Below are 27,398 nucleotides of genomic sequence, written 5' to 3'. Positions count from 1 at the left end.
GGAAGGAAATAAAACGGGTGTGAAATCAAAATACGGGGGAGGGGGTGTCAGGAAAGGCCTCTCTGAGGAAGTAACATTTGAATGGAGGCCTGGGGGATGAAAAGGAGACAGGGGAGCGAAGAGCTGAGGAGGGATCCAGGAGGAAGAGCACAAGTGTGAAGGCTTTGTTTGGAGGAGGGGCAGGGCGGCAAAAAAGGTAGAGAAAATCTGAGGTAGAAAAGAAGCCACCACAGCGTTCTGAGCAGGGGACTGATGTGCGCTAGTCAGGAAACCACCTGTGAGACCGATGGAAAGCTAACGAAGGTGATTGGAGGGATTTTGTTGAATGAAAGGTAAACGGGGTCCTACCACCTCGCCCTCTGCATTCCCCAATGCCCCACGCTCCCCCTCCGAGCCACCCCAAACCGACCAAAGGGAAGTGGGGGCCCTGACAGCTGGAGGGTCCCCTGGGGTTTGCCTAAAGCAAACAGGAAGCTGCAGCCCAGCGAGCCCGGGCCTGGGAACTGGCAACTGAGAGAGCAGGTCTCCTGGGTCCCTGGACCCTTTCCCTGAGTGACTACAGAGGGACAGACAGAGATACACCCACACATGCAGAGAGAGAGAGAGAGAGAGAGAGCTAGAGGAGGAGGAAGGGGGGCAGAGACTGCGGAGCGGGGAGGGGCAGAAGCACAGATTTCAGAGTCGGGACCCCTGAGTTCTACTGCTTCTTAGTCACCAGCTCACTGTGTGACCTCAGGCAACACCCTGCCCTTTGGGGGCCTCAGTGTCCCCATTTCTTTTTTTTTTTTAAAGATTTTATTTATTTTTTTGAGACAGAGAGAATGAGAGAGACAGAGAGCACATGAGAGGGGGGAGGGTCAGAGGGAGAAGCAGGCTCCCCGCCAAGCAGGGAGCCCGATGCGGGACTCGATCCCGGGACTCCAGGATCATGACCTGAGCCGAAGGCAGTCGCTTAACCAACTGAGCCACCCAGGCGCCCAGTGTCCCCATTTCTAAATGAGTTCCTTCCATAACTGAAGCAGGGGCTTCCTGGGGAAGAAGTGGGACACGAAGGGGCATTGGTCCCCAGTCATTTCTCGGGACTGCTGTGCACGCACTTCAGGGGCAACCTGGCTTGTGCTCTCGGCCGTTGGCTGATGCTGTCTCTCATTAACTGAGGGCCTACTACGTGCTGGGCCCTGGGCTAAAAGTGCCATACGTATACTGCCCTGTTTAATCTTCATAAACAAGATTTTGAAAGCACTATTATTATCCCCAGTTTACAGAGAGAGAAGCAAAAGCCGAGAAAGATGAAGCCATTTAGCCAAGTGGTGGACATGGAGGATTCAAAGTCCAGTCGGCCAGATCTCAAAGGATGTGGGATGGGCTGGTTGTACAGAGTGGGAAGAAGGCCCAAGGAATGTGGGTCGAGTGAATGAATGGGGTGTGTGTGCGAAGAGAAATGGGTTTAGAGCCTTGGGTTGAAGGAGGGAGGGGGAGAAGGATGGAGTCCTTAAAATTGTAGCCCACTCAATTCAACAAATTTATTGGGCGCCCCAGATGCCCCAAGCACTGTCCCAGAGCACGGTGCATGCGGTGTTGAACAAGACCGAGGCTCTGCCTCAAGAGGCTTACACTCCAGTGGGAGGAACAGAAAGTGAACAAGCAGACACACAAACAAGGTCATTTCACACGGTGGTAAGTGTCGGGATGAAAATAAAAGTGTGGCAGGGAGGAGACAAGTTTTGTGGGTCTGGAGGGGTGCACGGAGAAGGGGACTGGAGGCATGACCACCCCTTCCTCCCTAGGGGGACTGCCTACCCGCCTGCCCGCCCCCACAGACGCTCATGGTTCAGTGCCCCCCAGGCCCCCGCCTGCCCCAGCATCCCCTGCGCGGCCAAGCTGGGTGCCCCGGGGAGTCTGGCCGCCATGCCACCTCCTCTCCTTCTCTTCTTCCTCCTCTTCCTCACACCCGAGGGAGTCAGGCCCCACGAAACACTGCTGGTGGAGGCTAAAGGTATGTCCAGAGGGTACAGATGGAAAGAGTTGGGGCTGGAAAACCTGGGTCTGGCTGGGTGCTCTTGGCCAAGTCACTTACCCTCTCTGGGCCTTCATTTTGTTATTTGTAAAATTCAGGGAGGGGTTGGAAGGACTCTGAGAGCTCATCCACTCCCAGCTGGTGGGGTCGTTGGGTAATAACCCAGTGTGAGGAATGAAGGGGGCGAAGAGTTCCTCTCCCTCTCTCTCTCTCCTCAGAGGGAGGCAAAGTTGAGCTGCCATGCCTCAGAGGTCCCTCAGATGGTCGTCCTGAGCAGCAGGCCTGGTTTCAGAGGTCTCAGTCAGAGCTGGGCCACAGGTCCCAAGGCCTGGGCATCCAGAAGGGGTCCCTGGGCGTCCAGCTGTTCGTCTTCAACGTCTCTGACCAGATGGGGGGCTTCTACCTGTGCCAGCTGGGGCCCCCTTCCGAGCAGGCGTGGCAGTCTGGCTGGACAGTCAGCGTGGAAGGCAGTGGTGAGGTCTGGGCCGGGGCAGGGAGGGGTGGACGGGAAGAGGGAGGACATCCGGCCGCTAAAACAGATTTGGAGGGAGGGGCTCGAGGGGCTGAGGGACAAGCACGCAGCTAGTTCTAGGTGGCTCCTCAGAACTCCGGTGGCTTCACGACTTCAGCACTGAGCTATTCTATCTTTCACTCTCTTCTCTCTCTGAGTTGTCATTTCTCTCTCTCTCTGGGTCTTTGTCTCTGTCTCTGCTTTTCTGGGTCTCTGTATCTCTCTGCCTCTCCTGGATGTGTCTGTATCTGGTTCTGGGTCTCTTCCTAGGGGAGCTGTTCCGGTGGAATGCTTCGGCCCTAAATGACTCAGGCTGTGGGCTGGGGAACAGGTCCTCACAGGGCTCCAAGCCCTCTTCTGGTTACCCCACAAGCTCCCGGCTGTATGTTTGGGCCAAAGACCACCCTGAGATCTGGGAGATAGACCCTGAATGTGCCCCACCCAGGGGCAGTCTGAACCAGAGCCTCAACCAAGGTAAGGTGTTGGGGAGATGCCAGGAAGTGGGGGTTCCGGGGATGGGGGATGGTGATTGGGAACTGGAGGGTTTGCAGGGAGGAGACCCCAAGGATTACACTTTCCTAGCCTTGGCTCTCCTTGCCCCAGACCTCACCGTGGCCCCTGGCTCCACATTCTGGCTGCCCTGTGAGGTGCCCCCTGCCTCCGTGGCCAGAGGCCCCATCTCCTGGACCCACGTGCGCCCTAAGAAGCATAACATCTCCTTGCTGAGCTTAAACCTGAGGGAGGATGACCCAGGCAGAGAGATGTGGGTCCTGGGCACCCTCAGGGGAGGGGCTGTTCTGTTGCTGTCCCAGGCCACAGTTCGAGATGCTGGCATCTATCGTTGTTACCACGGCAACGTGACCATCAAGATGCAGCTGAAGGTCATTGCCCAGTCAGGTAGAGTTTCTCCCAATTGTGGGGCATCTGTGTGGGGGCTACTGGGAAGAATTGGGAGCCAGTCAACCTTGGCTCCCCCAAACTGAGAGCTAGTACCAGACTCATCCTGAACCCCAGCTTCTATACTGACCACTGACTCCACCTCTGTCCTCCCTTGTTTCCAAATCACTGCTTTTCTGGGTCTTCTCCTACCACTGGTTGCTCCTTCCCATCCACTTTGGAAGGGTCTTCCTCCCCCACTCCTCACTGTTGGAGCTCTGAGGCCTCGTCTTATCTCATCAGCACTTTCTCTTGTCCTTGTCCCCACTCTCTTCCTGTTTGACCTCCTTTACGCTCATGGCTCCTTAGGCCAGCATGCCTTAGTGACTCAATTCCAGGCTCCATACACCTCACCCCCAGCCATTTCCTGTCATTTGATGCCCCCGCAGGCTCAAAATATACAAAATCAAACTCAACATCTTCCCCAAGCGTAGTCTTTTGGGTGTCTCTGTGTTAGTGAAGGACCTGCCCACGGGCCGAAGCCAGGAACCTGGATATCCTTCCTTTTCCTCACCCATCCATCCATCAAACTGGTCACAGTGCTCTGCCTCTTCTGTCTCCCTTAATACAATCGTCCCATGCTACCCTAACCACAGTTCTCAACCTCAACCTCAAATTTCACTCCACACTTCACTCCAGTACACTGCTGCTTCCCACCTCTAAGTTCACCTTGTGAACTTGACTCTGATCTTCACTTTTGAACATGACTGTCCTTAATTGCAGCAGGAAGCTTATCATCATGCTCCCCTGAATCCTAACATAGAATCTGACTATAGTCATGGTTTGTTGCATAGATACTGCCCCAGGCCCCAGGTCAGGCTCTGGGGCGCAGTCCCTAACCTCAGAGGGAGGGAGGCCAGCCTTCCTTGTAGCTTATGATTCTGAAGATCTGTGTCTTGTCCATGTTCCCCAGACTTATGGCCCTTTGAGGTCTTGAGGCTGGGAAGCAACACGCCAGCCTGGGGTCCCCGTCTCATAGCTGCTTCTTCCCAGCAGTAAGGTATTGGCTGCTAGAGGCTGGTGGCTGGAAAGTCCCTGTTGTGCCATTACTTTATCTGATCTTCTGCCTGGGTTCCCTGGTGAGCTTTCTTCATCTTCGAAGAGGTGAGTCATGTCCCCCAGCCCATCTGCCCAACCTACCCATCTTCCCCAGGATGGCTCACACTGGCCAGTCTGACAACCACCTTTCTCTCCTCCCATACTTCCCCCACGGACCTCCAGTCCTGCTCCCCACTCCTCTAACCGCCCTCCAAACTTACCGGGCCCCTGGGACTTTGAAGTCCCTTCCCCTCCATTGACCCAAGTGACCTCCCCAGTGCCCCGCCAATCTTCACCCTGCCTCCTCTGATCACGCCCCTTAACTCTCACCAGCCCTGATCCTCAGGAGGAAAAGAAAGCGAATGACCGATCCCACCAGAAGGTAATGACGCGAGAGCCCCCGCAGTCTCCCATCCCTGCACTTTTGCTCAAAGCTTTGCACTTACTGTTTCCTCGGCTCAGCGTGTCATTCCCCACCTCTACCGTTGAAAAACTGCCCCAGCTTCAAAGCCCAGCTCCAAAGCTACCTCCCCTTGTGAAGACTCCTTGGAGTGACCCCAGACCCCCTCCGTAGGCTGCGGCAGAACAGAGGAGCTAAATACACGTGACTACGGTTTATCCTCTGAGGGCCAGGTCTCACAGTGCTAACCCCCTTCCTCCGCCAGGTTCTTCAAAGTCACGCCCCCCCCGGGAAACGGGACCCAGAATCAGTATGGGAACGTGCTCTCCCTTCCCACGCCCTCCTCCGGCACGGGTAGGAGGCACCGCCAGGTCTCGGACTCCGAGCTAGAGCCCCGCCCCTTTTCCTCGTCACTCCAATCCCCGGAGCGCCCAGTCTCCCCGAGCTCGGAACTCCGCCTTCAGAAAAAAGAGCCCGCCCCGGGGCGCGGAGTCCCGCCCAGATCCGAGCCCCGCCCCTAGCACCAGAGCCCGCCCCCAGAGTTCATGGCCCCGCCCCCAGGGCGCGGGACCTGAAGTCCCGTTCCGAGAGCCGCACCGCCCCCGAGGCCGAGGCCACGCCCCCAGGTGTAGATCCCGCCCCTTCGGCTCAGGGCGAGGGTGGGGGGGCCCAGCCGCGAAGGCCCCCTTGGAGCCGGGAGCTTCCCGTCCCCTGGCCAGCCTCGCAGACCCTTAGCCTTGACCGCCCCCATCTCTTTTGTCCCGCTACAACGCTCCTCCCGCCAGGACGCGCCCTGAGGTGGGCTGCAGGCCTGGGGGCCGCCGTGCAGTCTTACGGAAGCCCGCGCAGCGACGTCCCGGAGCCCGGAGCCGCGGGATCCCGGAGCCCGCCGCCGGCAGGTGATTGATTGTGGGGCTGGGGCGGGGGTTCCTCACGTCAGGGGTGTTGGAGCGGTCTGCGGCTGGAATACTGGACTGGGGCCTGGAGGAAGGGGGCTGTGACTCGGTTCCCACTCAAATCCCGAAACCCAGGCCCAGAAGAAGAAGGGGAGGCCTATGAGGAGCCAGACGGTGAGGAGGGCTCCGAGTTCTACGAGAATGACTCCAACCTTGGGCAGGACCAACTCTCCCAGGGTAAGACTGCGCCCCCCGCGGCTCCCCCACCTTCTCAGCGCTGGGCTGTGGGCCCTCGCTGGACCCCCTCCTTCTCCACCAGATGGCAGCGGCTATGAGAACCCTGAGAATGGGGCCTTGGGTCCTGAGGATGAAGACTCCTTCTCCAGCGGTAATTTGGGGTCCTTGTGGGGCCTCAGAGGCTTGGGAGGACCCAGACGGCCGTGGAGCCCCTACAGGGCAGGAATGGCCCCTGGAGTTCTCTGTTTTCCTGCAGCAGCAGAGTCTTACGAGAATGAGGATGAAGAGCTGGCCCAGCCAGTCACCAGGACAGTAGGTATGTGTGAGGACCGTCACATTAATGTGGGCTGTAGGGTGGCGGGAGTGTATGTGTGAGCTGGAGGCCAGGAGGAATAACTTCCTTTCTCTTCTCTAGACTTCCTGAGCCCCCATGGGTCAGCCTGGGACCCCAGCAGGGAAGCAATCTCTCTTGGTGAGAAATGCTAGGAACCATCCTGCCTTGGGCCTATTGGGTTGACCTGGCTCTCACCTCTGACTCCAGGCTCAACCTCAACCTTGACCTTGACTCTGACCCCAGGTGTAATTCTGGCTTTGGATCGATTCCTAACACTAACCTCAACCCCAATCCTGATCCCAGGATTTACCCCATCCCTAACTATGAACATCAACTCTGATCCCCCTGTGATTCCAGCCTGGATTTTGACTTCTACCTCATGCCAGCCCCCCTACAAACCGCAGCTTTGACCCCAGTTGTCTCTACAGCCTCCTCACGGCTCTGACTTTGACTTTGACTTCTGCCAGTTCTGTTCTTTTTTTTTTTTTTTAAAGATTTTATTTATTTATTGGAGAGAGAGAGAGTGAGAGAGAACATGAGAGGGGAAAGGGTCAGAGGGAGAAGCAGACTCCCCACCAAGCAGGGAGCCCAACATGGGACTCGATCCTGGGACTTCAGGATCATGACCTGAGCCGAAGGCAGTCGCTTAACCAACTGAGCCACCCAGGCGCCCCTGCCAGTTCTGTTCTTGACAGTGATCATAATCTAACCCACATCTGACCAAACCCTTAACAAGGGTCTTGAATCTGACACCGACCCTAATCTCTCCTTCCTAGTACAGCATGAGTCAAGCCCTCCACCTTCCTCTGCCCCTCAGATTCCCTCTGTGTCTTAGGCTGCACTTCCGTTCCCCAAGTCCAGCGTGGCTCTAGGCCTCCAACTCTCCTGCCCAAGCAGGCTCCCAGTCGTACGAGGATATGAGAGGGATCCTGTATGCAGCCCCCCAGCTCCGCTCCATCCGGGCCCAGCCTGGTCCCAACCATGAGGAAGGTGGGTGCTTCTGCTTCTGTCCCCTGTTGTCCTCTGAGTCTCACCCCCTCCCAGCCTACTTCTGGGTCTAGCTGTATCTTACCCTTCCTGGTGCTAATCAGATGCAGACTCCTATGAGAACATGGATATGGATAATCCCAATGGGCCAGAACCAGCATGGGGAAGAGGAGGCCACATGGGCACCTGGAGCACTAGATGATTCCCTTCAGGTGAGCCGGAAACTGCCCTCTAAGGAAGGGGGAGAAAGAAGGAGATGAGTAGGGGTGGAAGTGATTCTCAGGGAGGGAGAGAGGAAAGGGTTCCCAAGACCTGGTGTTCGGGGAAGGGGGGGGCGGGCTTCTGGAACCTCCCATCACCATTTCTTCTCCATAGCCTGGGCCTCCTTAGGCCCCTGAGATCCATACCTGATTCTGAAATCTGGGACCCTGAGCAGACAGCATCAACCTCTGGAGCGACGTTGCCTCGGATGTGTGTGTGTGTGTGTGTGTGTGTGTACCAATGAAACTTTGGCTCCCTTGCACTCCCCCAATAAACTCAATGACTTCTTCCGATCCTTTGATGTAAATGCCCTTGTATGGGAGGGGAGGGGAAGGTGAGGATGCATGTTCTCCATCCCCCTCTCGAATCTGGCAGAGGAGGGAGAGCTGAATCCTGGGTACAAAGGAGGGGCCTTTTCCCTCCAGTGGCTTGGCCTGCCCCTGTCTCCCTCACTTGCCTGCCATGGCCACCGTCCAGTTGTTCAGTGATCGTTGCTTCAGCGGCCGTGGGGGCCCAGGGAAGGGGAAGCCGGCCGGGAATGCGCAGTCATCACTGGCCTTTACCGAGCATCTCCTCTGTTCCCACGCCCGTCAACCCATTTCATCTCTACAATAACCTCACAAGGTCATTGAGCACTTAGGTGCCAGAATTGTATCTTAAGTATTTATGTCTATTTTACGTATATAGTATATATACATACATACATACATACATATATATAGGTTTATGTATATTAGCTCATTTTATTTTCATAACCAACCCTGTTTCAGAGGTGAGAGTCTGAGGCAGAGAAGCTGAGGAACATGCCGAAGGCTCGCCTAGCTGGGGTCAGCGCTCGAACTCTGACGGTCTAATTCCAGAGCCTATACTCAGTCTTAACACTCCCTTTCTGGTTGCAGTTTTGTAGATGGGAAACTGAATGTCAGAGAGGCAAGTGACATGTCTAAGGTCACATGACTGGTGCTTCGCAGCACTAGATGTGAACCCAGAAATCTGGCTGCAGTCCTAGCCGGTGTGCCTACTCTCTGATAAACTACTTCTTTTTCTTCTTTTTTTTTTTAAAGATTTTATTTATTTATTTGAGAAAGCATGAGCAGGGGTGGGGGGTTCAGGGCAGAGGGACAAGCAGATTCCCTGCTGAGCACGGAGCCCAATGCCCGGCTCCATCTCACGACCCTGAGATCGTGAGCTGACCCGAAATCGAGTCACTTAACCGACTGAACCACCTAGGCGCCCCTCCAGAATTCCTTTTCTTACTGCACCAGTTCTTTCCTCATAATGTTCCGTTTTTTAGAGCCTCTATTCCTTCTTTATCTCTGAATCTTTAAAACTTAACTTTCTCTGTGTTAACACTATTATTATGTGCCTGGCATCATTCTAATAAGTGCTTTACAGGTAGCATCTCATTTTATCTTTGCAACAATCCTATGAGGGCGGGACGCTAAAATTATTCTCATTTTACAGCTGAGAAGACTGAGTCACAGGGAAATCAAATACTTCGATTGCTAACTGACCTTAGGTAACTTGCTTAAGCTCAATGACCCTCAGTTGTCCCAATTATAAAACAGCATTAGGGAGGGGGCATGGTGTGGTTACTATTATCTGTACAACGGGTTGGATTTTCCCGTGGTGGTGTCATTGTGGAAGGTTTTTTGACCTCTTTGTGTTTCTCCTGCCTACAGGAGTCCCCTGGGCCCCACTGCCATCCCTGGGGGCCAGCTTGCCACAGTCTTACAGGCAACACAGGTTTCTTACCATTTTATTCATGAGTGAGTATCTCAGAGCAGGTGTTCGTACCAGAGGTTTGGTTGGAATCCGAGCCCATACTTTGGTGAACCTTGGGTTCACCTGCAGTGACTTTTCCCATGCACTCCCTGTTGGGTGGCTTGCTTCCATACTGCATCCCAGGGCCTGTGGATGGGTTTTTTTTCTCTGTTTCCTGCGCCCAGAACAGACAGCCCATTCTCAGCTCCTAGCTTTGTGCAGGGTGCTCAGTTTCAGTTCTGTGCTGTTCCTGGGACCTCAGTTTGACCTCTGTCCCCATGTGGGGCTTAAAACCCCAATTCTCGGGGGGGTTCCTGGGCCAGTCGTTAAGCATATGCCTTTGGCTTAGGTCATGATCCCAGGGTCCTGGGATCGAGCCCTGCATTGGGTTCTCTGCTTGGCTGGGAGCCTGCTTCTCCCTCTCCCTGCCACTCCCCCTGCTTGTGCTCTCTCTCTCTCTGTTGAATAAATAAATAAAATCTTTTTTTCTTTTTCTTTCTTTCTTTTTTTTTTTTTAAGGGAGAAGCAGGCTCCCCACCGAGCAGAGAGTCCCATGCAGAGCCAGATCCCAGGACCCTGGGATCATGACCTGAGTTGAAGACAGACACTTTTTTTTTTTTTAAGATTTTATTTATTTATTTGACAGAGAGAGAGAGAGCACAAGCAGGGGGAGCAGCAGGCAGAGGGAGAGGGAGAAGCAGGCTCCCCGCTGAGCAGGGAGCCTGATGTGGGCCTCAATTCCAGGACCCTGAGATCATGACCTGAGCCGAAGGCAGACGCTTAACTGACTGAGCTACCCAGGCACCCCCAGAAGGCAGATGCTTAACCAGCTGATCCACCCAGGCACCCCATAAATAAAATCTTTTTAAAAAATCTTTAAAAAAAAGAATTAAAAAAAAGCAATACTTACTAAATTTTGCGTAGAGTATGTTTGGAGTTTGGGAGGTGGGATACGAACCTCCAGCATTACCTTGGGCTTCCATTTTGGACCCAGTCCCTGTGGCAAAGAAAAACAAATTAGTAAGAAATCCAGATCTAGGGTGCCTGGGTGGTTCAGTCGTTAAGTGTCTGCCTTCGGCTCAGGTCATGATCCCTGGGTCCTGGGATCGAGCCCCGCATCGGGCTCCCTGCTCTGCGGGAAGCCTGCTTCTCCCTCTCCCACTCCCCCTGCTTGTGTTCCCTCTCTCGCTGTGTCTCTCTCTGTCAAATAAATAAAATATTAAAAAAAAAAAAAAAGAAATCCAGATCTAGCTCAGCATTCAAACTCCCACCTTACCCTTCGGCCAAAATAAGCTTTTCCTATTGCCACAGTCCCCGCCATTCCCTATTACCCTTCATCCACCTGTTTTATTCCATTTAGCTTTCCTGCCTGGGCCTGAAACATCTGAGCATGTGACTCTGGGTGAAAACATCCTGCCTTCTTGGGCGTGAATCCATGTCGGCGTCTTCTCTGTGCCCCTGGTGCCAAGCCAGGTGGTGGCAGAGATCAGGAGCTCCAGAAATGAGTGGGGAAGGAGGGAAGGACCAACTTGGAAAGCCCTGAGAGGCAGAGTGCAGAGGATGGTGCCCCTCCTAGCCCCCCCACCCCGGGGGAGGTCTGGGAGGGGGGGAGTTCAGAAGCAGAGGTGTGGCAGTTCCAGCCCAGTGCTCTGGGATCAGACTGTCTTGGTTTGAATCCCAGCTCCCCTCAAGCTCCCCTTGAGCTGTGTGCCTCAAGCTCTCTGTGCTGCAGACAAACATCTGTAAAATAGGGATAATAATTATACCTCCCTTAATGAGTCTTTTTTTTTTTTGAGAGAGAGCAAGAGTGAGAGAGAGAGCATGAGTGGGTGAAGGGCAGAGGGAGAAGCAGGCTCCGCGCCAAGCAGGGAGCCCGATGCGGGACTCAATGCGGGGCTCGATGCGGGGCTCGATCCCGGGACTCGATCCCGGGACTCCAGGACCATGACCTGAACCGAAGGCAGAGGCTCAACCGACTGAGCCACCCAGCTGCCCCTCCCTTAATGAGTCTTAAATGAGATGTAAAGCTCATGACATTACCATAGTGAGCACTCAAAGAGTAGCCAGTATTTTGATTTGGCATTTACTAAGGGCCTGCTGTGTGCCAGGAGCCAGGGGGCATCAAGATCATTTGGATGATCTCTCCAGTGCAGAGACTTGTCCAGGAGGAAGTCACACTCCAAAGCTTCTCCTCATCCACGTGACCTGATTTTTTGGCAGGGGCTGGACCACTTCTTCCTCTTGAGCAAAGTTGGAGAAGAAGGAGGCTTGAGGGAAATCCCAGGTCCTTGGGGCCACCCCCTGCCTCCGTAGTTGGCAGTGGCCTCCAGATGGGGCCCAAGGCTGGGAGAAGGGTTTTTGGTGCAGTCTCTCTGCTCTCAGCCTGGCGACAAAGAGTGGCTGAAGGTTTCCTGGGACCGGGAGGTCCTTGGAGTCCCCTCTACCGGAGCCTGGGGTGCCTTTGTCCCCTGGTAAACAGCACCACCTGCTGGAGTTGTGCACCTTCAGTTGGGCTGGGCTCCGTCTGCAAGGAGGATGTGAGGTGTGGGCTGACGAGTCAGGGTGTGTATGTCGGGGACATCAGTCAGGAGGAGGGGGATGGACTGGAATGTGCGTGGTGGTCAGGAGGCTGCACTAGCTGGATGTATGAAGTACAGGTTATGTGAACATCACGTGTGTGAGAGGCAGTGGTACTTGGGTGTATGCTGTGTGCGTGTTGTGTGCAAAGTGTGGTGTGGGACGCGTGGGGTGAGGTGTCAGGGGTCATAAGTTGGAGGTGATGTGGGAGGTGTGAGGTGTTGAAAGAGCGTGTCTGTGCCGCGTTGGGGTGCATGATGAGGAGTTGCAAATAAGGTAGATGTGCGGAGGATATGTAGTTTCAGTGTGGTTGGTGGGTGTGTTGGGAAATGTAAAGAAAAAACAAAATCTTCTTCCAACACTGAAAACCTCCACCAAGGTAGCAGAGACACAAAAACAATTTTTTGGGGGGGAAGATTTTATTTATTTATTTGCCAGAGAGAGAGAGAGAGTGTGAGAGCACAAGCAGGGGAAGCAGCAGGCAGAGGGAGAGGGAGAAGCAGACTCCCCGCTGAGCAAGGATCCCAAATCAGGACTCGATCCCAGCACCCTGGGATCATGACCTGAGCTGAAAGCAGACACTTAACCGACTGAGCCACCCAGGCGTCCCCACAAAAACAGTTTTTAATATTGAAAGCATTAAACCAGAATGTGATGCACATTACAGGCATTAACCTGAAGAGTAATACTGTCATGGGGTGCCTGGGTGGCTTTTGATTGAACGTCCGACTCTTGCTTTTGGCTCATGTGGTGCCGGGTCCTGAGATCGGCCCCGCTTTGGGTTCTGCACTGGGCGTGGAGCCTGCTTAAGATTCTCTTTCTCTCCCTTTCTCTGCCCCTCCCTTCCCGCTAACTTGTGCACACACTCTTTCTCTAAAAAAAAAAAAAATACTGTCAGTTATTTTTCCAGCAAAAATGGGTTTATTCAGGAATAGCAGAGAAACGTTAGCCAGGAGTGCAAGCTCTGACAAAATCATAGGAAAAGCTGGAGAGGAACTGTTCTTTTATAGTGGAAAAGGGGGAGAGGGGGATTTGGGAGGGGTTGTCCATTGGAGTGAACTGGGAGTCCCAAGCATAGTGGCTTCTCATTGGCTGAGTTGTGATGGCCTCACTTTGGCTGGGCTGTTGCTGGGTGAAGGGGAAATCTCCTTCTACTGGGTAGACTTTTTCCTCTTGCAAGTACAAGCTAAGTCTTTCTCTCTCTCTCTTTTTTTATAAGCTGTTTCTTGTTGGTTCTGGAAAGGGCTGCAAGGAGTGATAGGACATGAGAGCTCCCCACTCTGGGCTCCCAACTTTTTTTTGTTTTTGTTTTTTTAAGTAAGCTCTGATGAGGGATAGAAGCAGAGAAATGTTCGTCTTTAGCCCAGAAGGCTGATCTAAAGCCTGTGTAGTTCCAACAAGGATCAAATACATGCTGGCTGCTACATCCTTTTTTTTTTTTTTTTTGGCTGCTACATTCTTAAAGGGTCTCATGACTGTCTGTTCGTGTCACCAATAGTTAATATCGAACTGAATGATAAGCACCAGAGAAATCTTGTGAAGGTAGTTTTACAAGTAGAAAATCGAAGAAGAGGGGCACCTGGGTGGCTCAGTTGGTTGAGTGCCTGACTCTTGATTACCCCTTGAGTCGTGATTTCAGGGTCCTGGGATTGAGCCCTGTGTGGGTTCCGAGTGGGGCTCTGTGCTCAGTGAGGAGTCAGCTTGAGATTCTGTCCCTCCCCCCTCACCACCCCTGCCCCTCGTGCTCTCCTCTCCTCTCTAAAATAACTAAATAAAGTCTTTAAAAAAATTTTTTTTTGAAGACATTGATGATTTAATATTCCCTGCACATCCCCTCCCCCTTTGAACACTAAGCATATAACCACCAGCTTCATACAGCAAAGGTGCCGCTCTTTCTGCCCCCAGGTCTTGTCCCTGCGCTACAATAAAAGCACCGTTTTGCACTGAAAACATCTCAAGAATTCTTCCTTGACCGCCCACTCGTGGCCCCACATCAAGCTCTACGTCCAACGTGGAGCTCGAACTCAGGACACTGAAATCAAGAGTCGCATGCTCTACCCACGGAGCCAGCCAGGTGTCCCCCAACTTCATTCTGAATACGTTTTTTTCCCTTCAGTTTCACACAAGGAATTCTACAGGTAGCCAAGCAGGTACAACCCCTTATCCTGTTTACAAGATAAAATTTCAAAACCCATATCTTGTTTCCAAGATAAACAATAAGTAGGCCTCCTGTAAGAGGATTTAGCAACACCGTTTGTCCCGCATAGTTCACCCTAACTTTATCATGGCCATTGGCTTTTATCCAGGGGAGAAACAAGCTTCTCACTAATTCATGACCAGAGGTGGTTCAGTGTCTAGCAGCGAGACCCCCACCGAAGTTAGGCTGTTATTCTTCCCCGAACGGGGGAGATCCGGAGCTACGTCCGCAGATGTTTGCATTTCAAAAAGATGGTTTCCAGCTCCAGGAGTCCCTGAGTTATGAGAATTCCTAGAGGCCGACTTAACCACGGTAGAGATTTACATACATTTGAAAAGGACCAAGAAAGAAATTCTGAAACAAAAGCAGGGAGGGGGGAAGTCACACGCCTTCTTTTCAACCGGGAGAATTAAGCCTCTTAGTTTTCATCTGGATTTGCCCGTCCAGGTGTTGTTTGCGAGGCGTGTTGTGCTTAGGTGTGTGCGGCGGGTGGGTGTCGCGTAGGCGCGGGTTGTGAGGACATTGCGCGTGAAGCTGGTCAGTAGGCGTTGGGTGCGGGGGAGGGTTTGTGTGATGTGGGAGGTTTTTCAGAGTTGAGTGGGGTTGAGGTGCTGGGCTGGGGTGTGTTCCGTGTGGATTCTGCCCATGAGGAGGGGCGTGCGCTTGGGGTGGCGATGAGTGGAATTACTAAGCCCACAACCCGGTTACGGTGAACAATAACGAGGATACCCCAGAGGGCTAAGGTCTAGTTCCACGGTGGTTTTTTTTCGTTTTGTTTGCTTGTTTGTTTTTAAGTAGCCTCCACTGTGGAGCCCACCGCCCGGAACCCACCACCCCGAGATCAAGACCCCAAGACCAAGACCTGAGCTGAGGTCTCGAGTCAGAGGCCCAAGGAAGGCACTGAGCCACCCAGGGGCTCCTAATTCCGCAGTTTCTAAAAGCAATTCTGAGGGGCGCCCGGCTGGCTGAGTCGGTAGGGCCGGTGACTCTTGGACTCAGGGTTGCGGGTTTGAGCCCCAATTTGGGTGTAGAAATTACTTTTAAAAAATGATAGTAGATAAATAAATAAAATAAAAGCAATTGGGGAGGCCGCCCTCCTCCACCTTTAGTCTGAGGGCTTAAGGACTACAATTCCCAGGATGCCCCGTTCCCCCACCAACGGGGAATCCCGATCTCTAATTGGAGGGCCTGGAATGGGCTGGTCAGGAAGGAGGCAGCCGGCCAATGGATGAGCTGGAACGAATCGAAACCCAGGCTGATTGCGCCGAGGCTGGTTGGAATCTTTGGCGCTTTGGTTTCAGTGGTGGATACTTGATGGGCGGGAGAGGCGGTCAATGAAAAGGCTGGGAGGAGGATCCAGAGGGTGAGGGCGGGGAGAGGTGTTGACTAGCAGACGGTTAACCCAATGACGGGCGGAAGTCGCTGGAGGGGGCCGGGCGAGGCGTCTAGAGGCGGGGGACTGTGGTCGGCGGGTGTACGCTATGGCGGAGCCGGTGAGGAAACGGGGCCGCCGGCCTCGGGGCGGCGGTGTCGGCCTCGGAGCTCGCGGGGCCCGGGGCAGCCGGGGCCGGCGTCCTCGCGTCCCGCGGTCTCCAGCGCATCGCACCCTGGACTCGGAGTTTGTGGACTTGGTCAGCGACAGCGATGAGGATATTCTGGAGGTCGCAACGGCGCGCGGCGCCGCGGACTCGGTCGAGGACCCTCTCCCGGAGCCCCCAGTGCCGGTCGCCCCCCGGGACGACAGCGACAGTGACAGCGAAGGAGCGGACGCACCGCCTGCCGGACCCCCGCGGGCCCCGGTCAGGCGGCGGCGGCGGCTGCTGCTGGATCCGGGGGAGGCACCGGTTGTTCCGGTGTACTCCGGGAAGGTGCAGCCCGGTCCCCGGGAGGACTAGCGCAGAAGGGCTGGGTTTGGGGACTGCTGGAGGTTAGGCTTCTGGGGTTGGTCTTGGGGGACCAAATGGAAGCAGGGATCGGGGCAGAGAGATAACAGGGTTTCTGAAGATTGGAGAGGTGAAGAGGTTTGGAGTATGTTGGGAGTTTGGGATTCCGGGGAGCTGGAGTGTCGGGAGCAGAGAGAGGCTTAGGGGCCGGGATCCCTGATGCTTCAGAGAGGGGCTGGCAGGACCTGGGACTGGGATTTGGGGCGTGTTGGGTTTTGAGGTTGGGGCCCATTGCTAAGGATCCAGGAAGCTGGGGTCGTGGAAGTTCAGAGAAGACAGGGGACTCCAGGTGGTAGGGTGAGCTAGGGATCTGGGATTTCCCAGGATTCCGAGATAGCAGGGTGGCTAGCAGCCTAGTAAGAGGGTAAAAGAACTAAACTTGTATCCTCAGAATGCCTTGGGGAAAGGGGGTGTAGTAGTAAGTAGACTCCAGTTTTGGATCTTGGGGAGGCTGGGCTCCTAACTCCCCCAGAGAGGGCTTGGACTTGGGAGTTGGAGGAAGGGAAGAGTCATCTTGTTTTCCCTTTCAGTGGAAGGAGGACTTGGGATTGATTCACTTTTGTCTTTACAGGTGAAAAGCAGCCTTCATCTCATCCCGGATCACCAGTCCCTCCTGAAACTCTGTCCCCCAGAGGCTGAGGAAGGTAGGGGCGGGCTTCCAGGGAGAGGTGCCTAGTGCTGGCCTCTCTGAGGAAGCTTCCTGGAGTTTACATCCCTGTGGTCCGTTTTTCCCTGAAGCTCAGGGGAAGGGCCTGGGAGAGGTGACGCCTGCATCCTAGCCAGAAAAGTGCTCCAGTCCTGAATTGAGATGGAGCGTTAACCAGGAGGCATAGGAAATGCTGCCAAACCACCCTTCCCCCCGACCTGATAGGCACAAGAGTGTGCTAATCTACAGATTTCTAGGCCATCTCCAGAGATTCTGATTCTGTAATCCTGGGGGCCCGGGAGGAGGAACTGTTGAGAATCTGTAACATCTTGATACATCTGCAACAAGTTCCTTGGGAACATTCTGGAGCCAGCATGGTGTTCTTTGAGTCTTATCAGGGCTGCCAGCCTTGGTCCTCCCCCAGTGGTGTGGTTTTTGCAAACCACCCAAAGGCAGTGAGTAGGAATCAGGTTTAATAAGGAATTGCTCCAGTGGGCAAATGCAGCCCTTGGACCGAGACTTCTACACCATGAGCAAGTGTGGTAGGCCAATCAAGAGCTGATTTAGGAACCAGCTGGCCTGGGTTTGAATCTCAGCTCTACCCTTTAGTAGCTAGCTGTGTGACCTTGGGCAGGTTCATCTCTCAGTGCTTCAGTTTTGTCATCGGGAAAATAGGGATAACTGTGGACCTATGTCAAAGGATTTTGGTGAGAGTTAATTAAAGGGAATACATAGAGAGCCTTCTCTTGGGCCACATACACGGTTTAGGACAGTACCGGGAGCATACAAGTGAAAAGGTACCTCTGCCCTTGCTGCTCCAGATGTAGACCCATAGTGCTGGGCATCTCCCGGGAGCTTGTCAGAAAGGCAGAATCTTGGGTCTGTAGCAACTGCCACGTTTATCGAGGACAGGGTTTCTCAGCCTCAGCAATACTGACATTTGGACTGAGTAATTCTTTGTGTGCAGCTGTCCTGGGCATTGTGGGACGTTCAGCAGCATTCTGACCCATACCCACCAGAGGCCAGTATCACACACTCTAACCCCTTCCCCTCCTCACTGTGACAACAGAAATTGTCCTGAGACATTGCCGCATGTCCCTTGGGAGGCGAAATTGCCTCTGGTCAGGAGCCGCTGATCTAGGATTTATTATCATTGCTTTGTTTCTGCAGTATTTATTTTTATGATTAATGATGATCCTTTGTTGGTGGCAAACAAATGGAAAAGAGCCTCTATATTCTGGAATAAATCTCTAGTTTCCTGTTATAAGAAATTTTAGTTACAGTGAGTGATCTAAAGAAAGATACTAAATATTACAGAGGTATGGGTGGCAAGATGTGATAGTGATGCTCACATGGATGAAATTTGAGAAATACGGGCTAAGAGGGCTCGTACTTATCTCTTTACTTCGTTCCCTCCCTGCGCCACGCTACCTCCTACCCCATGCTCCCTAGTCTCTCTCTGCCCATCCAATTGAGTACAGGAAGGAAATAAGAGAAACCTTTTTTTTTTCTTTAAGATTTATTTATTTATTTGAGAGAGAGAGAGAGTACACAGAGGGGGAGGGAGAAGCAGACTCCTCACTGACCAGGGAGCCCAATGTGGGGCTTGATCGCAGGACCCTGGGATCATGACCTGAGCCGAAGGCAGATGCTTAACTGGCTGAGCCACCCAGGCCCCCCAAGAGGAACATTTAAAAAAAAAATCCTTTGCCAACATTTGCTTTGAAGTATGTTTTATCACATACCTAATGGTACATACATGTGTAATAAGGAGTACACGTGTATTAGGTAAATACATATTTCCCAGGTTATGTGTATTTTTTTGTGGGATGCAGCTGATCAAAAAAGTGAGGAGAGATTAAGTTAATCATAACTTAGTTGGAGCGGGCCACTTTGTGACTGTCCACACTCACCATGCCAGCTCGTGCCTTAGCACGGGGCCCAGACACTCCTGTTCTGGCAGACCCCAGCTCATCCTTTTCTCTGCAGCAGGCATTTCCCTATGACTTCCAGCACTTCCCCAGCATTATTGCGTGGTTGTGTGTGTGTGCACGTGTGCGCGTTTTGGGGCTCCTCAGTTTCCTCCTTTCTCGGGACCTTGGGAAGCCCCTGACATGCCTCTGCTTGATCTCTTGCTGCCCTCCCTTACCTGACCTCTTTCACTTTTCTTCCTCTGTCCCCAGAGGCAGATATGGCAGATTCTAGCAGTCCCCATACCGAGGATGCCCCGTGTCCAGATTCTCCCTGGAAGAAGAAGCTGAGGAGTAGGGATGCAGAAGAGAAGACAAAGGACGTGTTTCTGTGAGTGAGGCCGGGGCAGTGGGGCCCCCGGAGCAGAAAGGGAGCCGGAGGGGTAGGCTGAGGTGGGCAGGATCCTCGGGGGGCTCCTGAAGGGGTAAGGAGAAGGGATGGAGGGAGTGGAGGGAGTCTCCAGGCTCAGGTGAGGAATAAAGTTCCTGGGAGGAGAAGTGGGCCCTTCAGGGAGTGGAACGTCTCATCTCTGTGTCTGACCGGGTGTGGCTGTGGAGGTGGCCCTCGTGCTTCAAATCCAGCCAGCCGTCTCTTTAACTGTCTCCGTGGTTCACTTCCCTTTTCTGGAAAATGGGGATAATGATGCCACCTGTGTCAAAGTTTTTGAGTAGATTAAGAGTGAACACTTGGGGCGCCGGGTGGCTCAGTCGGTTGGGCGACTGCCTTCGGCTCAGGTCATGATCCTGGAGTCCCGGGATCGAGTCCCGCATCGGGCTCCCTGGTCAGTGGGGAGTCTGCTTCTCCCTCTGACCCTCCCCCCTCTCATGCTCTCTCTATCTCATTCTCTCTCTCAAATAAATAAAATCTTAAAAAAAAAAAAAAAAGAACTCCAGGGGCGCCTGGGTGGCTCAGTTGGTTGGGCGACTGCCTTCGGCTCAGGTCATGATCCCGGAGTCCCGGGATCGAGTCCCGCATCGGGCTCCCTGGTCAGCGGGGAGTCTGCTTCTCCCTCTGACCCTTCTCCCTCTCATGCTCTCTGTCTCTCATTCTCTCTCTCTCAAATAAATAAATAAAATCTTAAAAAAAAAAAATTCTGGGGGCGCCTGGGTGGCTCAGATGGTTAAGCGTCTGCCTTCAGCTTGGGTCACGATCCCAGGGTCCTGGGATCGGGCCCCGCATCGGGCTCCCTGCTCAGCAGGAAGCCTGCTTCTCCCTCTCCCACTCCCCCTGCTTGTATTCCCTCTCTCACTGTGTCTCTCTCTGTCAAATAAATAAATAAAATCTTTTAAAAAAAAGAAAGAGTTAACACTTGGCATATAGTACGTACTTGGTGTCCGTTGGATGTTATCAGATATCCACCTGGGAAGTGACTTACCTTAAATGTTGGGCATTTAAAATAAATAAATGAACCAACGAACGAACAAATGAATGAATGAATGTTAGGCGTTTTCCTCACTAATATTTGGGTCCTGTAAGTATAAAAATGATGACTCAGATTTTCCCCGACTTTACCTCCCCCTGTCGCTGGGGGTGCTCCCTCTTGATTATCCAGCTCCCCCTCTTGGTCAGGAGGAGAGGTGTGGGACTGGAGTCCCCTCCCCTTCCTCCATCCCAGTCCTCTCTTCTCTTTGCAGGTTTCAAGATACCTCTCCTTTGCCCTCACCTTTGTCAAGGACCAAAAGCAGAAAGCATACTCGGGCACTCCAGAAGTTAAGGTGCCAAGGGCGGGGAGCTCGCTGGGGTAGAGAAGGGCAATTTAGCGGGTGCCCCACCCTGCCTGACCCAGAGTCCTTTCTGCACCCCAGGGAGGTGAGCAAGCGCCTCCAAGATCTCCGTTCCTGCCTGAGTCCCAAGCAGCGCCAGGGCCAGGATCATCAGAACCAAGAGGATGAGGTGGTCCTGGTGGAGGGCCCCACCCTTCCAGAGAGCCCCCGACTCTTCCCGCTGAAAATCCGGTGCCGGGCTGATGTGGTCAGACTGCCCGTCAGAATGGCAAGTGCCTGAGGGGCCGGTGGGAGAAGGGTCCCCGGAGCTGCCTGTGGAGCGAGCGTGATGTGTGGGCAGAAGGCATGGTGTCCCACTTTGCCCATCCTGCCGGTGCTCCTCCGGGCCCCCCGAGCCTTGGGTTCGCTCTTCCCTCTGTGCCAATGGTCTTTTCCTCACTCTCCCTCCTCCGGCAAACTGCCCACCCACCACCCTTCAGCGCTCCACGTAAGCATCCTGAGAGGCTTGGCTTGGTAGCCCCCTCTCTCCTCCCTTCCTTCCCTCAGACCCTGTGCTTCCCACGAGTGCGTGCTTTGACAGTGTTCCACACACACGTGTCACTCAGGCATTCGGAGCTCCCCCAGCTTCCTGGTGAAAAGGACCATTTTTGGAGGGATGAGCCCGATGCCAAAACAAGAGTGATAACAGAAATGACCATTTGTTGAGCCGCGTCAGGGAAGTCACTGAGCCAGACGTTGCAAACACACAGCCCATGGCTTTAGCAAGTGCCGTCTTCCTTCTTTCACCCTGTAGATGTAGAATGCTTTCATTTATTTATTTTCTAAAAAGGATTTAATTTATTTATTTGTGAGAGAGAGGGAGAGAGAGCACACGCACGCACACGAGCCAGGGGAGGGGCAGAGGGAGAAGCCAACTCCCTGCTGAGCTCTATCCCAGAACCCCGGGATCATGACCCGAGCTGAAGGCAGAGGCCTAACTGACTGAGCCAGCCAGGCGCCCCTGTAGAATGCTTTTAAAACATAGGGGCTCGTTGCCAACCCTTGCAATGAGTGATTTCCTAAGAAGGACCAGATGCCTGGCTTCTCTTACATAGGGAGACAAAGCTGCACCCATCCTCGAGAGCTGGGGACAGCTGGCCTGTCTCGGGGGGCACAAGTCCACTTTGCTGCAGTCCCCACCATTGCCCTTTTCCCTCCTGATCCATGGCTGCTTCAGTTCTTTGTGTTACTGCCCTGAACCCCATATTGACATGACTTTATTCTGTACTTTGCCAGGGATAAATCTATGGAACTCATGGCTGAGGAGCTCAGGAGGTGGTGGGTGGGACGGGGCACGTCAGGAGGTGGCCTCTTTTGCTTCTTGTCCCCTCTTCAGTCGGAGCCCCTACAGCGTGTGGTGGACCACATGGCCACCCATCTTGGGGTGTCCCCAAGCAGGATCCTGTTGCTCTTTGGAGAGACAGAGCTGTCCCCTACCGCCACTCCCAGGACCCTAAAGCTCGGAGTGGCCGACATCATCGGTGAGGGGAAGGCAGGGAGGTGGAGCCTTGATGAGGCCTTTGGCACAGGGAGGGGATAAAGGGAAAGGCCCAGAGGTTGGCTGGGCTTCAGGCCCTGCTTAGGCCCAGCTTCCCGATCTTCCTTCCCACAGACTGCGTGGTGCTAGCAAGTTCGCCCGAGGCCTCGGAGATGTCCCATCTGCTCCAGCTGCGGGTGCAGGGAAAGGAGAAACACCAGACGCTGGAAGTCTCGCTGTCTCCGGTGAGTTGAGTGGGAGGCGTGGCCATCCATGCCCCTCACCCTTTACTCTGCCATCCTGTCTCTCCCGTCAGTTAACCGAGGGGGGCTTCCTTCTGGTCCTGAGTGGTTCAGGTTCCCGCCCATCCTAGAGAGTGGCAGAAGCCCATCATTCAACTTCCCTCCCCTTTGGGCCGGGAACCTCTGCTCTAGTCTCCTGACTCCTCCTCCTGGGTAAAATGGAAAGGCCCTTTGTTTTTTTGTTTTTAAAGATTTTATTTATTTATTTGACAGAGACACAGCGAGAGAGGGAACACAAGCAGGGGGAGTGGGAGAGGGAGAAGCAGGTGGAATTCCAGCTAAGCAGGGAGCCCGATGTGGGGCTCGATCCCAGGATCCCGGGATCATGACCTGAGCCGAAGGCAGCCGCTTAACGACTGAGTCACCCAGGCGCCCCATGGAAAGGCCCCTTGTGACAGTGAAACCCGTCAGAGTAACGGCACCAAGCTTCTAAGTGACAGTGCCTGTGCTAGAGAGAATTCATAGTCAGGGGCTTGGCGAGTTTCCCAGCCAAGTTAGATGGAGATCGCTCTTGTTACCCTCATTTAACTAATAGGGATGCGGGTCTAGAGAAGGGGGGTAATTTGCAGTCTTTGTCTCCTCAGGCTTGCTGTAACCAAATGCCACAAACCGGCTGGCTTGAAACAAATGTATTCCCTCCCAGGCCTGGAGACCTAGAGTTGGAAACCGAGGGGTCAGCAGGGCCATACTCCCTCTGAGACCCCAGGTGGAAGCCTTCCTGGCTCCTGGGGGTGGCCACCAGTCCGTGGCACTCTCCGTGGCCTGCCGCTGCATCACCCTGGTCTCTGCCTCTGTGGTCACATGGGGTCGTCCCTGTGTGTTTCTGCGTGTGCGTCTTCTTGCAAGGACACCAGTCATTGGGACCCACCCTCATCGAGTGTGTGCCCTCCTCTTAACCCGATTACATCTACAAAGGCCCTATTTCCAAATAAGGTCCCACTCGCACTCACCAGGGCGCTTGGGACTACAAAGGATCCGTAACACTTGCCAAGGTCGAGCATCCGTTGAGTGGGAGAGCCTGGCCTCCAGCTCAGGTCATCCTCACTCCACTCTAGGGTCTGGGCTGTCTGCATCACGGTGACAGATGCCTGCATTGAGACGTGAGGAACTGGGGGCTTGCAGAACCTGCCTGACCCAGAGCCTACATCCCGAGCCTTGGGCTGTGGCCCAGTCCCCTAGAGAGGAGCCCGGCTGTGCTGGCTTCTTTGTCCACTCGCCCTCCCATCGTGGGCTCTGACTATACTTGTGTTTTCTTGTCCTCTCTGTCCCGAGCGCTCTGTCCATCTCTACAAATTCTCAGCCCTTCCTTTCAAATTCTTATTTTTTAAATAAGATTTTATTGTATTTAAAAAAAATTTTTTTTAAAGATTTTATTTATTTATTTGAGAAAGAGAGGGGCAGGAAGGATAGAGGGACAGGGACAAGCAGACTTAATGCCTGAGATCGTGACCTGACCCGAAACCCAAGAGTCGGACACTTAACCGACTGACCCATCCAAGCGCTCCTTAAGATTTGTTTTTAGGGCGCCTGGGTGGCTCAGTCGGTTGAGCGTCTGCCTTCGGCTCAGGTCATAATCCCAGAGTCCTGGGATCGAGCCCCGCATCGGGCTCCCTGCTCAGCGGGGAGTCTGCTTCTCCCTCTCCCTCTGTCTGCTGCTCTGCCTACTTGTGCTCTCTATCTCTCTGTCAAATAAATAAATAAATCTTTAAAAAAAAAAAAAAGATTTGTTTTTGAGCGGGGCACCTGGGTGGCTCAGTCGTTAAGCGTCTGCCTTCGGCTCAGGTCATGATCCCAGGGTCCTGGGGTTGAGCCCTGCATCGGGCTCCCTGCTCCGCGGGAGACCTGCTTCTCCCTCTCCTACTCCCCCTGCTTGTGTTCCCTCTCTCGCTTTGTCTCCCTCTGTCAAATAAATAAGTAAAAATCTTAAAAAAAAAAAAAAAAAAGGTTAGTTTTTAAGTAATCTCTACACCCAGTATGGGGCTCAAACTCACAACCCCGAGATCAAGAGTTGCACGCTCTTCTGACTGAGCCAGCCAGGCGCCCACCCTCCCCCCCGCCCTTCAAATTCTTACCTTCATTTTTTTCCTCTCTGTGCAGGATTCTCCTCTCAAGACCCTCATGTCCCGCTATGAGGAGGCCATGGGACTCTCAGGCCACAAGCTCTCCTTCTTCTTTGATGGGACAAAGCTTTCAGGCAAGGAGCTGCCTGCTGATCTGGGCATGGAATCCGGGGACCTCATCGAGGTCTGGAGCTGAAACTCCCCCTCCCTGTTTGGAGCCCCAGCCCGGACTTGGGGAGAACAGCTGCCCCTTTTGGCCCTATCTGGACTTATCCTTAAGCTGATGCAAAGTCGAGCAGTGACCTTTGACCCCCCCTCTCGTTGACCCTGGTTTCAAGCTGTTAGTTTCCTGGTTAGTTGTGTGGTGGTGGTTGCCGCCCTGGGTGGACTGTGGCTCCATCCACGTGGTATGCTGCGTTTGCAGCTCCCCGGGGACACAGAGACGGTAACCCTCACCCCCCGCCTTTCCTTCCTTGAAGTGTCTCTTATATGAAACCGCTCCTATTTAGAGCGAGTGGAAATACATGGGGGGTGGGTGTGGATTCCAGGCCTGGGATTTCTGCCATGCGTAAGACCAACGCTGGCCCTGGGCGGGGGCGGGTATCAGATGCAGTTTGCTCAAGGCACACACGTGGGTGTGGTTCCCTGAACGAGCCGGCTCACACACACCCTCACTTGAGCAGGGCAGACGGTGGGTTACCCTTTTGTAGGACGGAGTGGATTCTCAGTCTTGCGTGTCTTCCTCGCCCCAGCACCCTTTAGAGCCAACCTTCCTGATGCACACACGTTGTTTAAGGCATAATCGAACACATCCGAGCTTTTTTGTTTGGATCTCAGGATGCTAGTCCACAAAAGCCTTCTCCGGTCTTATGGCTTTCTCTTCCCTGTTTTCTTCCTGCCATTCCGAGCGCCCGTTTTACCGTGTGGATTACACGTCTCTGAACATGAATGTATCCTTGTCAGATGCACTGTTGTGTGTGGGAATATACTTTTGCGACATGTGGTATTATTGTGCTGCAGACCTTGGGCTGTTCTCTCCCTCAACATGTGTTGTCGCTTCTCCGTGCGATTCGAGGCTAGGACCGCTCTGCGGTGTTCCTCGGCGGGCCCCAGCTGTGTCCCACGCGTTCACTAAGTGCTGGACAGCTGGGTGCCGCCAGCTCCTGGCCTGTGAACAAGGCCATGATGGACATCTTCCGTGGCTCCCCTTCCGTGCTTTCGTGGAAGTGACTCCGGCATTGGTACCCAGGATGGGATGACGGGTCAGACTGGTTAACTTCCTATGGTTCTACCAATTTTTTCTTTCGATTGGTCATTGAGCCTCCTGCTTGGGGTTGGGGGGTGCCCATTTCTCCTTATCCTCACCAGCACTTGTTGCTGCCCTGCTTTCTCATTTTTGCCAGTCTGTGGGATAGAAAGTGGGGCCGGGTTTTATTGTCCATTCATCTGATCACCGGTAATTGGGGGGATTTCTTCATACACCCAGCAGCCTTTGGGGATCCCTTTCTGTGCCCGGCCCTGAGGGTTGCGAACAGCTCTCAGCACGGCACTCATGTTTGGTTATTTAGGGGTGCCCTCCGCCAAACGGAAATTCTCAATTTTAACGTAGATGCATGGACTGTTTTGTCATATCCTTTGTTGCTTTTTGTTTTCTTACTTAAAAGTAGTTTAGATGGTTTACATTTTCTGCTGTTAGCTTGTCAGTTTGTCCTTTCACATTTAGGTCACTAACTAGGGCTGAAGTCCAGCCAGCACAGCCCGGTATGCACGTTGGCTGGCTTCTCTTCTGTGTGATGAGACATTGGTTGTCCTTGGTTGATTCTGGGCTGCACTGGCTGCTAAATACTGAGCAGTACTTTTAAACCATTTGAAATCACCTTTGCATATGAGATCCAAGTTTTATATTCACCCCAGAATGAGCCAGTCTTCTCAAGTACTGTCTACCAATAAAGCCATTAATTGTCCACTGTTACGTGGTATAATTTTGGCAAAAGTATGTCACCTTCTAAAACCTTCTTTTGTTGGAATATGGCATTCCTTTGACCTTATAATGTGAGAAAAACAGAAAGAAGCCTCTGTAACATTTAAATAATCCACAATAGGGCATCACTCTCATTTTTTCCCCCAGATCTTTTATGTCCACTAATAAGTTTGGACACATGAAAAATGTGTATTCAGTCTCAACAAAATAAATGGAAGTACATTCAACTTGTGTCTACTTGAGGATTTCTGTCTTTGTGGCCCTCGCGGGACCCCCGCTATGGCCCCTTGCATCCATTCTTCCCCCCTCCAGGGTAACAGAACCCCTGGTTTTAGCCAAGTGCAGAGACTTGAGTGAGGACAGCACTTGGCAGCCTCTGTTGTAGCCGGGTGCCAAATTAGCCTCGTGGGTGGAAGGGGCAGAGGGATGCGCCCTGCGGGATGTTTCCAAAAGCGGGCGTGAGCCCCTCTCCTTGGCTTTCTTCCTGCTGCTGACATGAGATGACCTTAGGAAAGGAAGCCACATGGGACAGGACAAGGAGAGAAGGAGTCCAGGTCCCACCAACCCTGCACTGCTGACCTCCAGGCTTTCACAGGAAGGGGAACTTCCGTCCTGTTTAAAATCCCTGCTCTCTGAGGATTTCTTTTTTTTAAGATTTTATTTATTCATTTGAGACACAGAGATACAGAGAGAGAGCACGAGAAGGGGTAGAGGAAGAAGCAGCCTCCCCACTGAGTCAGGAGCCCGATATGGGGCTCGATCCCAGGACCCTGGGATCATGACCTGAGCCGAAGACAGACGTTTAACCATCTGAGCCACCCAGGCGCCCCTCTCTGAGGATTTCTATCCCTGGTAACCCAGCCCAGTTTTAACCCCCGGGATGTGCCTATTGCAAGCAGTGTTGTAGTGACCGCAGCTGCGATTTTCTCAGGTTTATAGCCAGGAGTGGAATCACCAGTCACTGAACACACATGCCCCTGTCCACTCTCTCTTCAGTACCTGCCAGATTGCTAGCCAAGTGACTGGACCTCAAGTGCTAGAGATTCCGGTTTCTTCTTCCCCAGCACTTAAGCTCGGGAGGAGATGGGAAAGACTACTCA

At 53.3% G+C, this 27,398-nt stretch overlaps 2 protein-coding genes across 19 annotated transcripts; both read left to right on the top strand.

Moving 5' to 3' along the window:
* Positions 1-1,071: 1,071 nt before the first annotated feature.
* On the top strand, positions 1,072-7,910 carry CD19 (CD19 molecule). Of its 18 annotated transcripts, none has more exons than XM_054507571.2 (15): positions 1,855-1,996; positions 2,236-2,490; positions 2,799-3,002; positions 3,132-3,425; positions 4,461-4,568; positions 4,836-4,884; positions 5,168-5,256; positions 5,688-5,801; positions 5,934-6,035; positions 6,118-6,186; positions 6,295-6,351; positions 6,451-6,507; positions 7,267-7,359; positions 7,461-7,568; positions 7,732-7,910. In XM_054507571.2, exons 1-14 carry the CDS (start codon positions 1,909-1,911, stop codon positions 7,556-7,558), a joined length of 1,677 nt encoding a protein of 558 aa, XP_054363546.1. In that variant the 5' UTR covers positions 1,855-1,908; the 3' UTR covers positions 7,559-7,568; positions 7,732-7,910. The 18 variants fall into 18 exon arrangements, 8 of the variants coding, with proteins under 8 accessions (XP_064448983.1, XP_064448981.1, XP_064448978.1 ...); XM_064592909.1 differs by having other exon boundaries at positions 1,858-1,996; positions 6,292-6,351; XR_010411943.1 differs by lacking the exon at positions 7,732-7,910 and having other exon boundaries at positions 1,087-1,996; positions 6,292-6,351; positions 7,205-7,359.
* A 7,683-nt stretch (positions 7,911-15,593) lies between these two features.
* Positions 15,594-26,529, top strand: NFATC2IP (nuclear factor of activated T cells 2 interacting protein). The gene is made up of 8 exons (XM_045875229.3): positions 15,594-16,023; positions 16,670-16,742; positions 18,928-19,045; positions 20,350-20,430; positions 20,521-20,707; positions 21,815-21,959; positions 22,091-22,200; positions 24,355-26,529. The coding sequence occupies exons 1-8, from the start codon at positions 15,637-15,639 to the stop codon at positions 24,511-24,513; spliced, it is 1,260 nt and encodes a 419-aa protein (XP_045731185.1). The 5' UTR covers positions 15,594-15,636; the 3' UTR covers positions 24,514-26,529.
* Positions 26,530-27,398: the final 869 nt, after the last annotated feature.

Source organism: Mirounga angustirostris, unplaced genomic scaffold, assembly GCF_029215605.1.
Source record: "Mirounga angustirostris isolate CCGP_5_RB_7025 unplaced genomic scaffold, mMirAng1.0.hap1 SCAF_5, whole genome shotgun sequence".
Lineage (NCBI taxonomy): Eukaryota > Metazoa > Chordata > Mammalia > Carnivora > Phocidae > Mirounga > Mirounga angustirostris.
The sequence above is the reverse complement of the archived record's forward strand: the minus strand, read 5'-3'. Positions and strand labels throughout refer to the sequence as shown.

Bases quoted from the DNA above. Each gene is read 5' to 3' on its own strand.
- CD19 (XM_064592907.1), top strand. From the start codon at position 1,909: ATGCCACCTCCTCTCCTTCTCTTCTTCCTCCTCTTCCTCACACCCGAG. The intron at 4,885-5,167 runs GTAATGACGCGA...TTCCTCCGCCAG, and splicing joins ATGACCGATCCCACCAGAAG to GTTCTTCAAAGTCACGCCCC. The intron at 5,802-5,933 runs GTGATTGATTGT...CCCGAAACCCAG, and splicing joins CCGGAGCCCGCCGCCGGCAG to GCCCAGAAGAAGAAGGGGAG.
- NFATC2IP (XM_045875229.3), top strand. From the start codon at position 15,637: ATGGCGGAGCCGGTGAGGAAACGGGGCCGCCGGCCTCGGGGCGGCGGT. The intron at 20,431-20,520 runs GTGCCAAGGGCG...TCTGCACCCCAG, and splicing joins CGGGCACTCCAGAAGTTAAG to GGAGGTGAGCAAGCGCCTCC. The intron at 20,708-21,814 runs GCAAGTGCCTGA...TCCCCTCTTCAG, and splicing joins TCAGACTGCCCGTCAGAATG to TCGGAGCCCCTACAGCGTGT.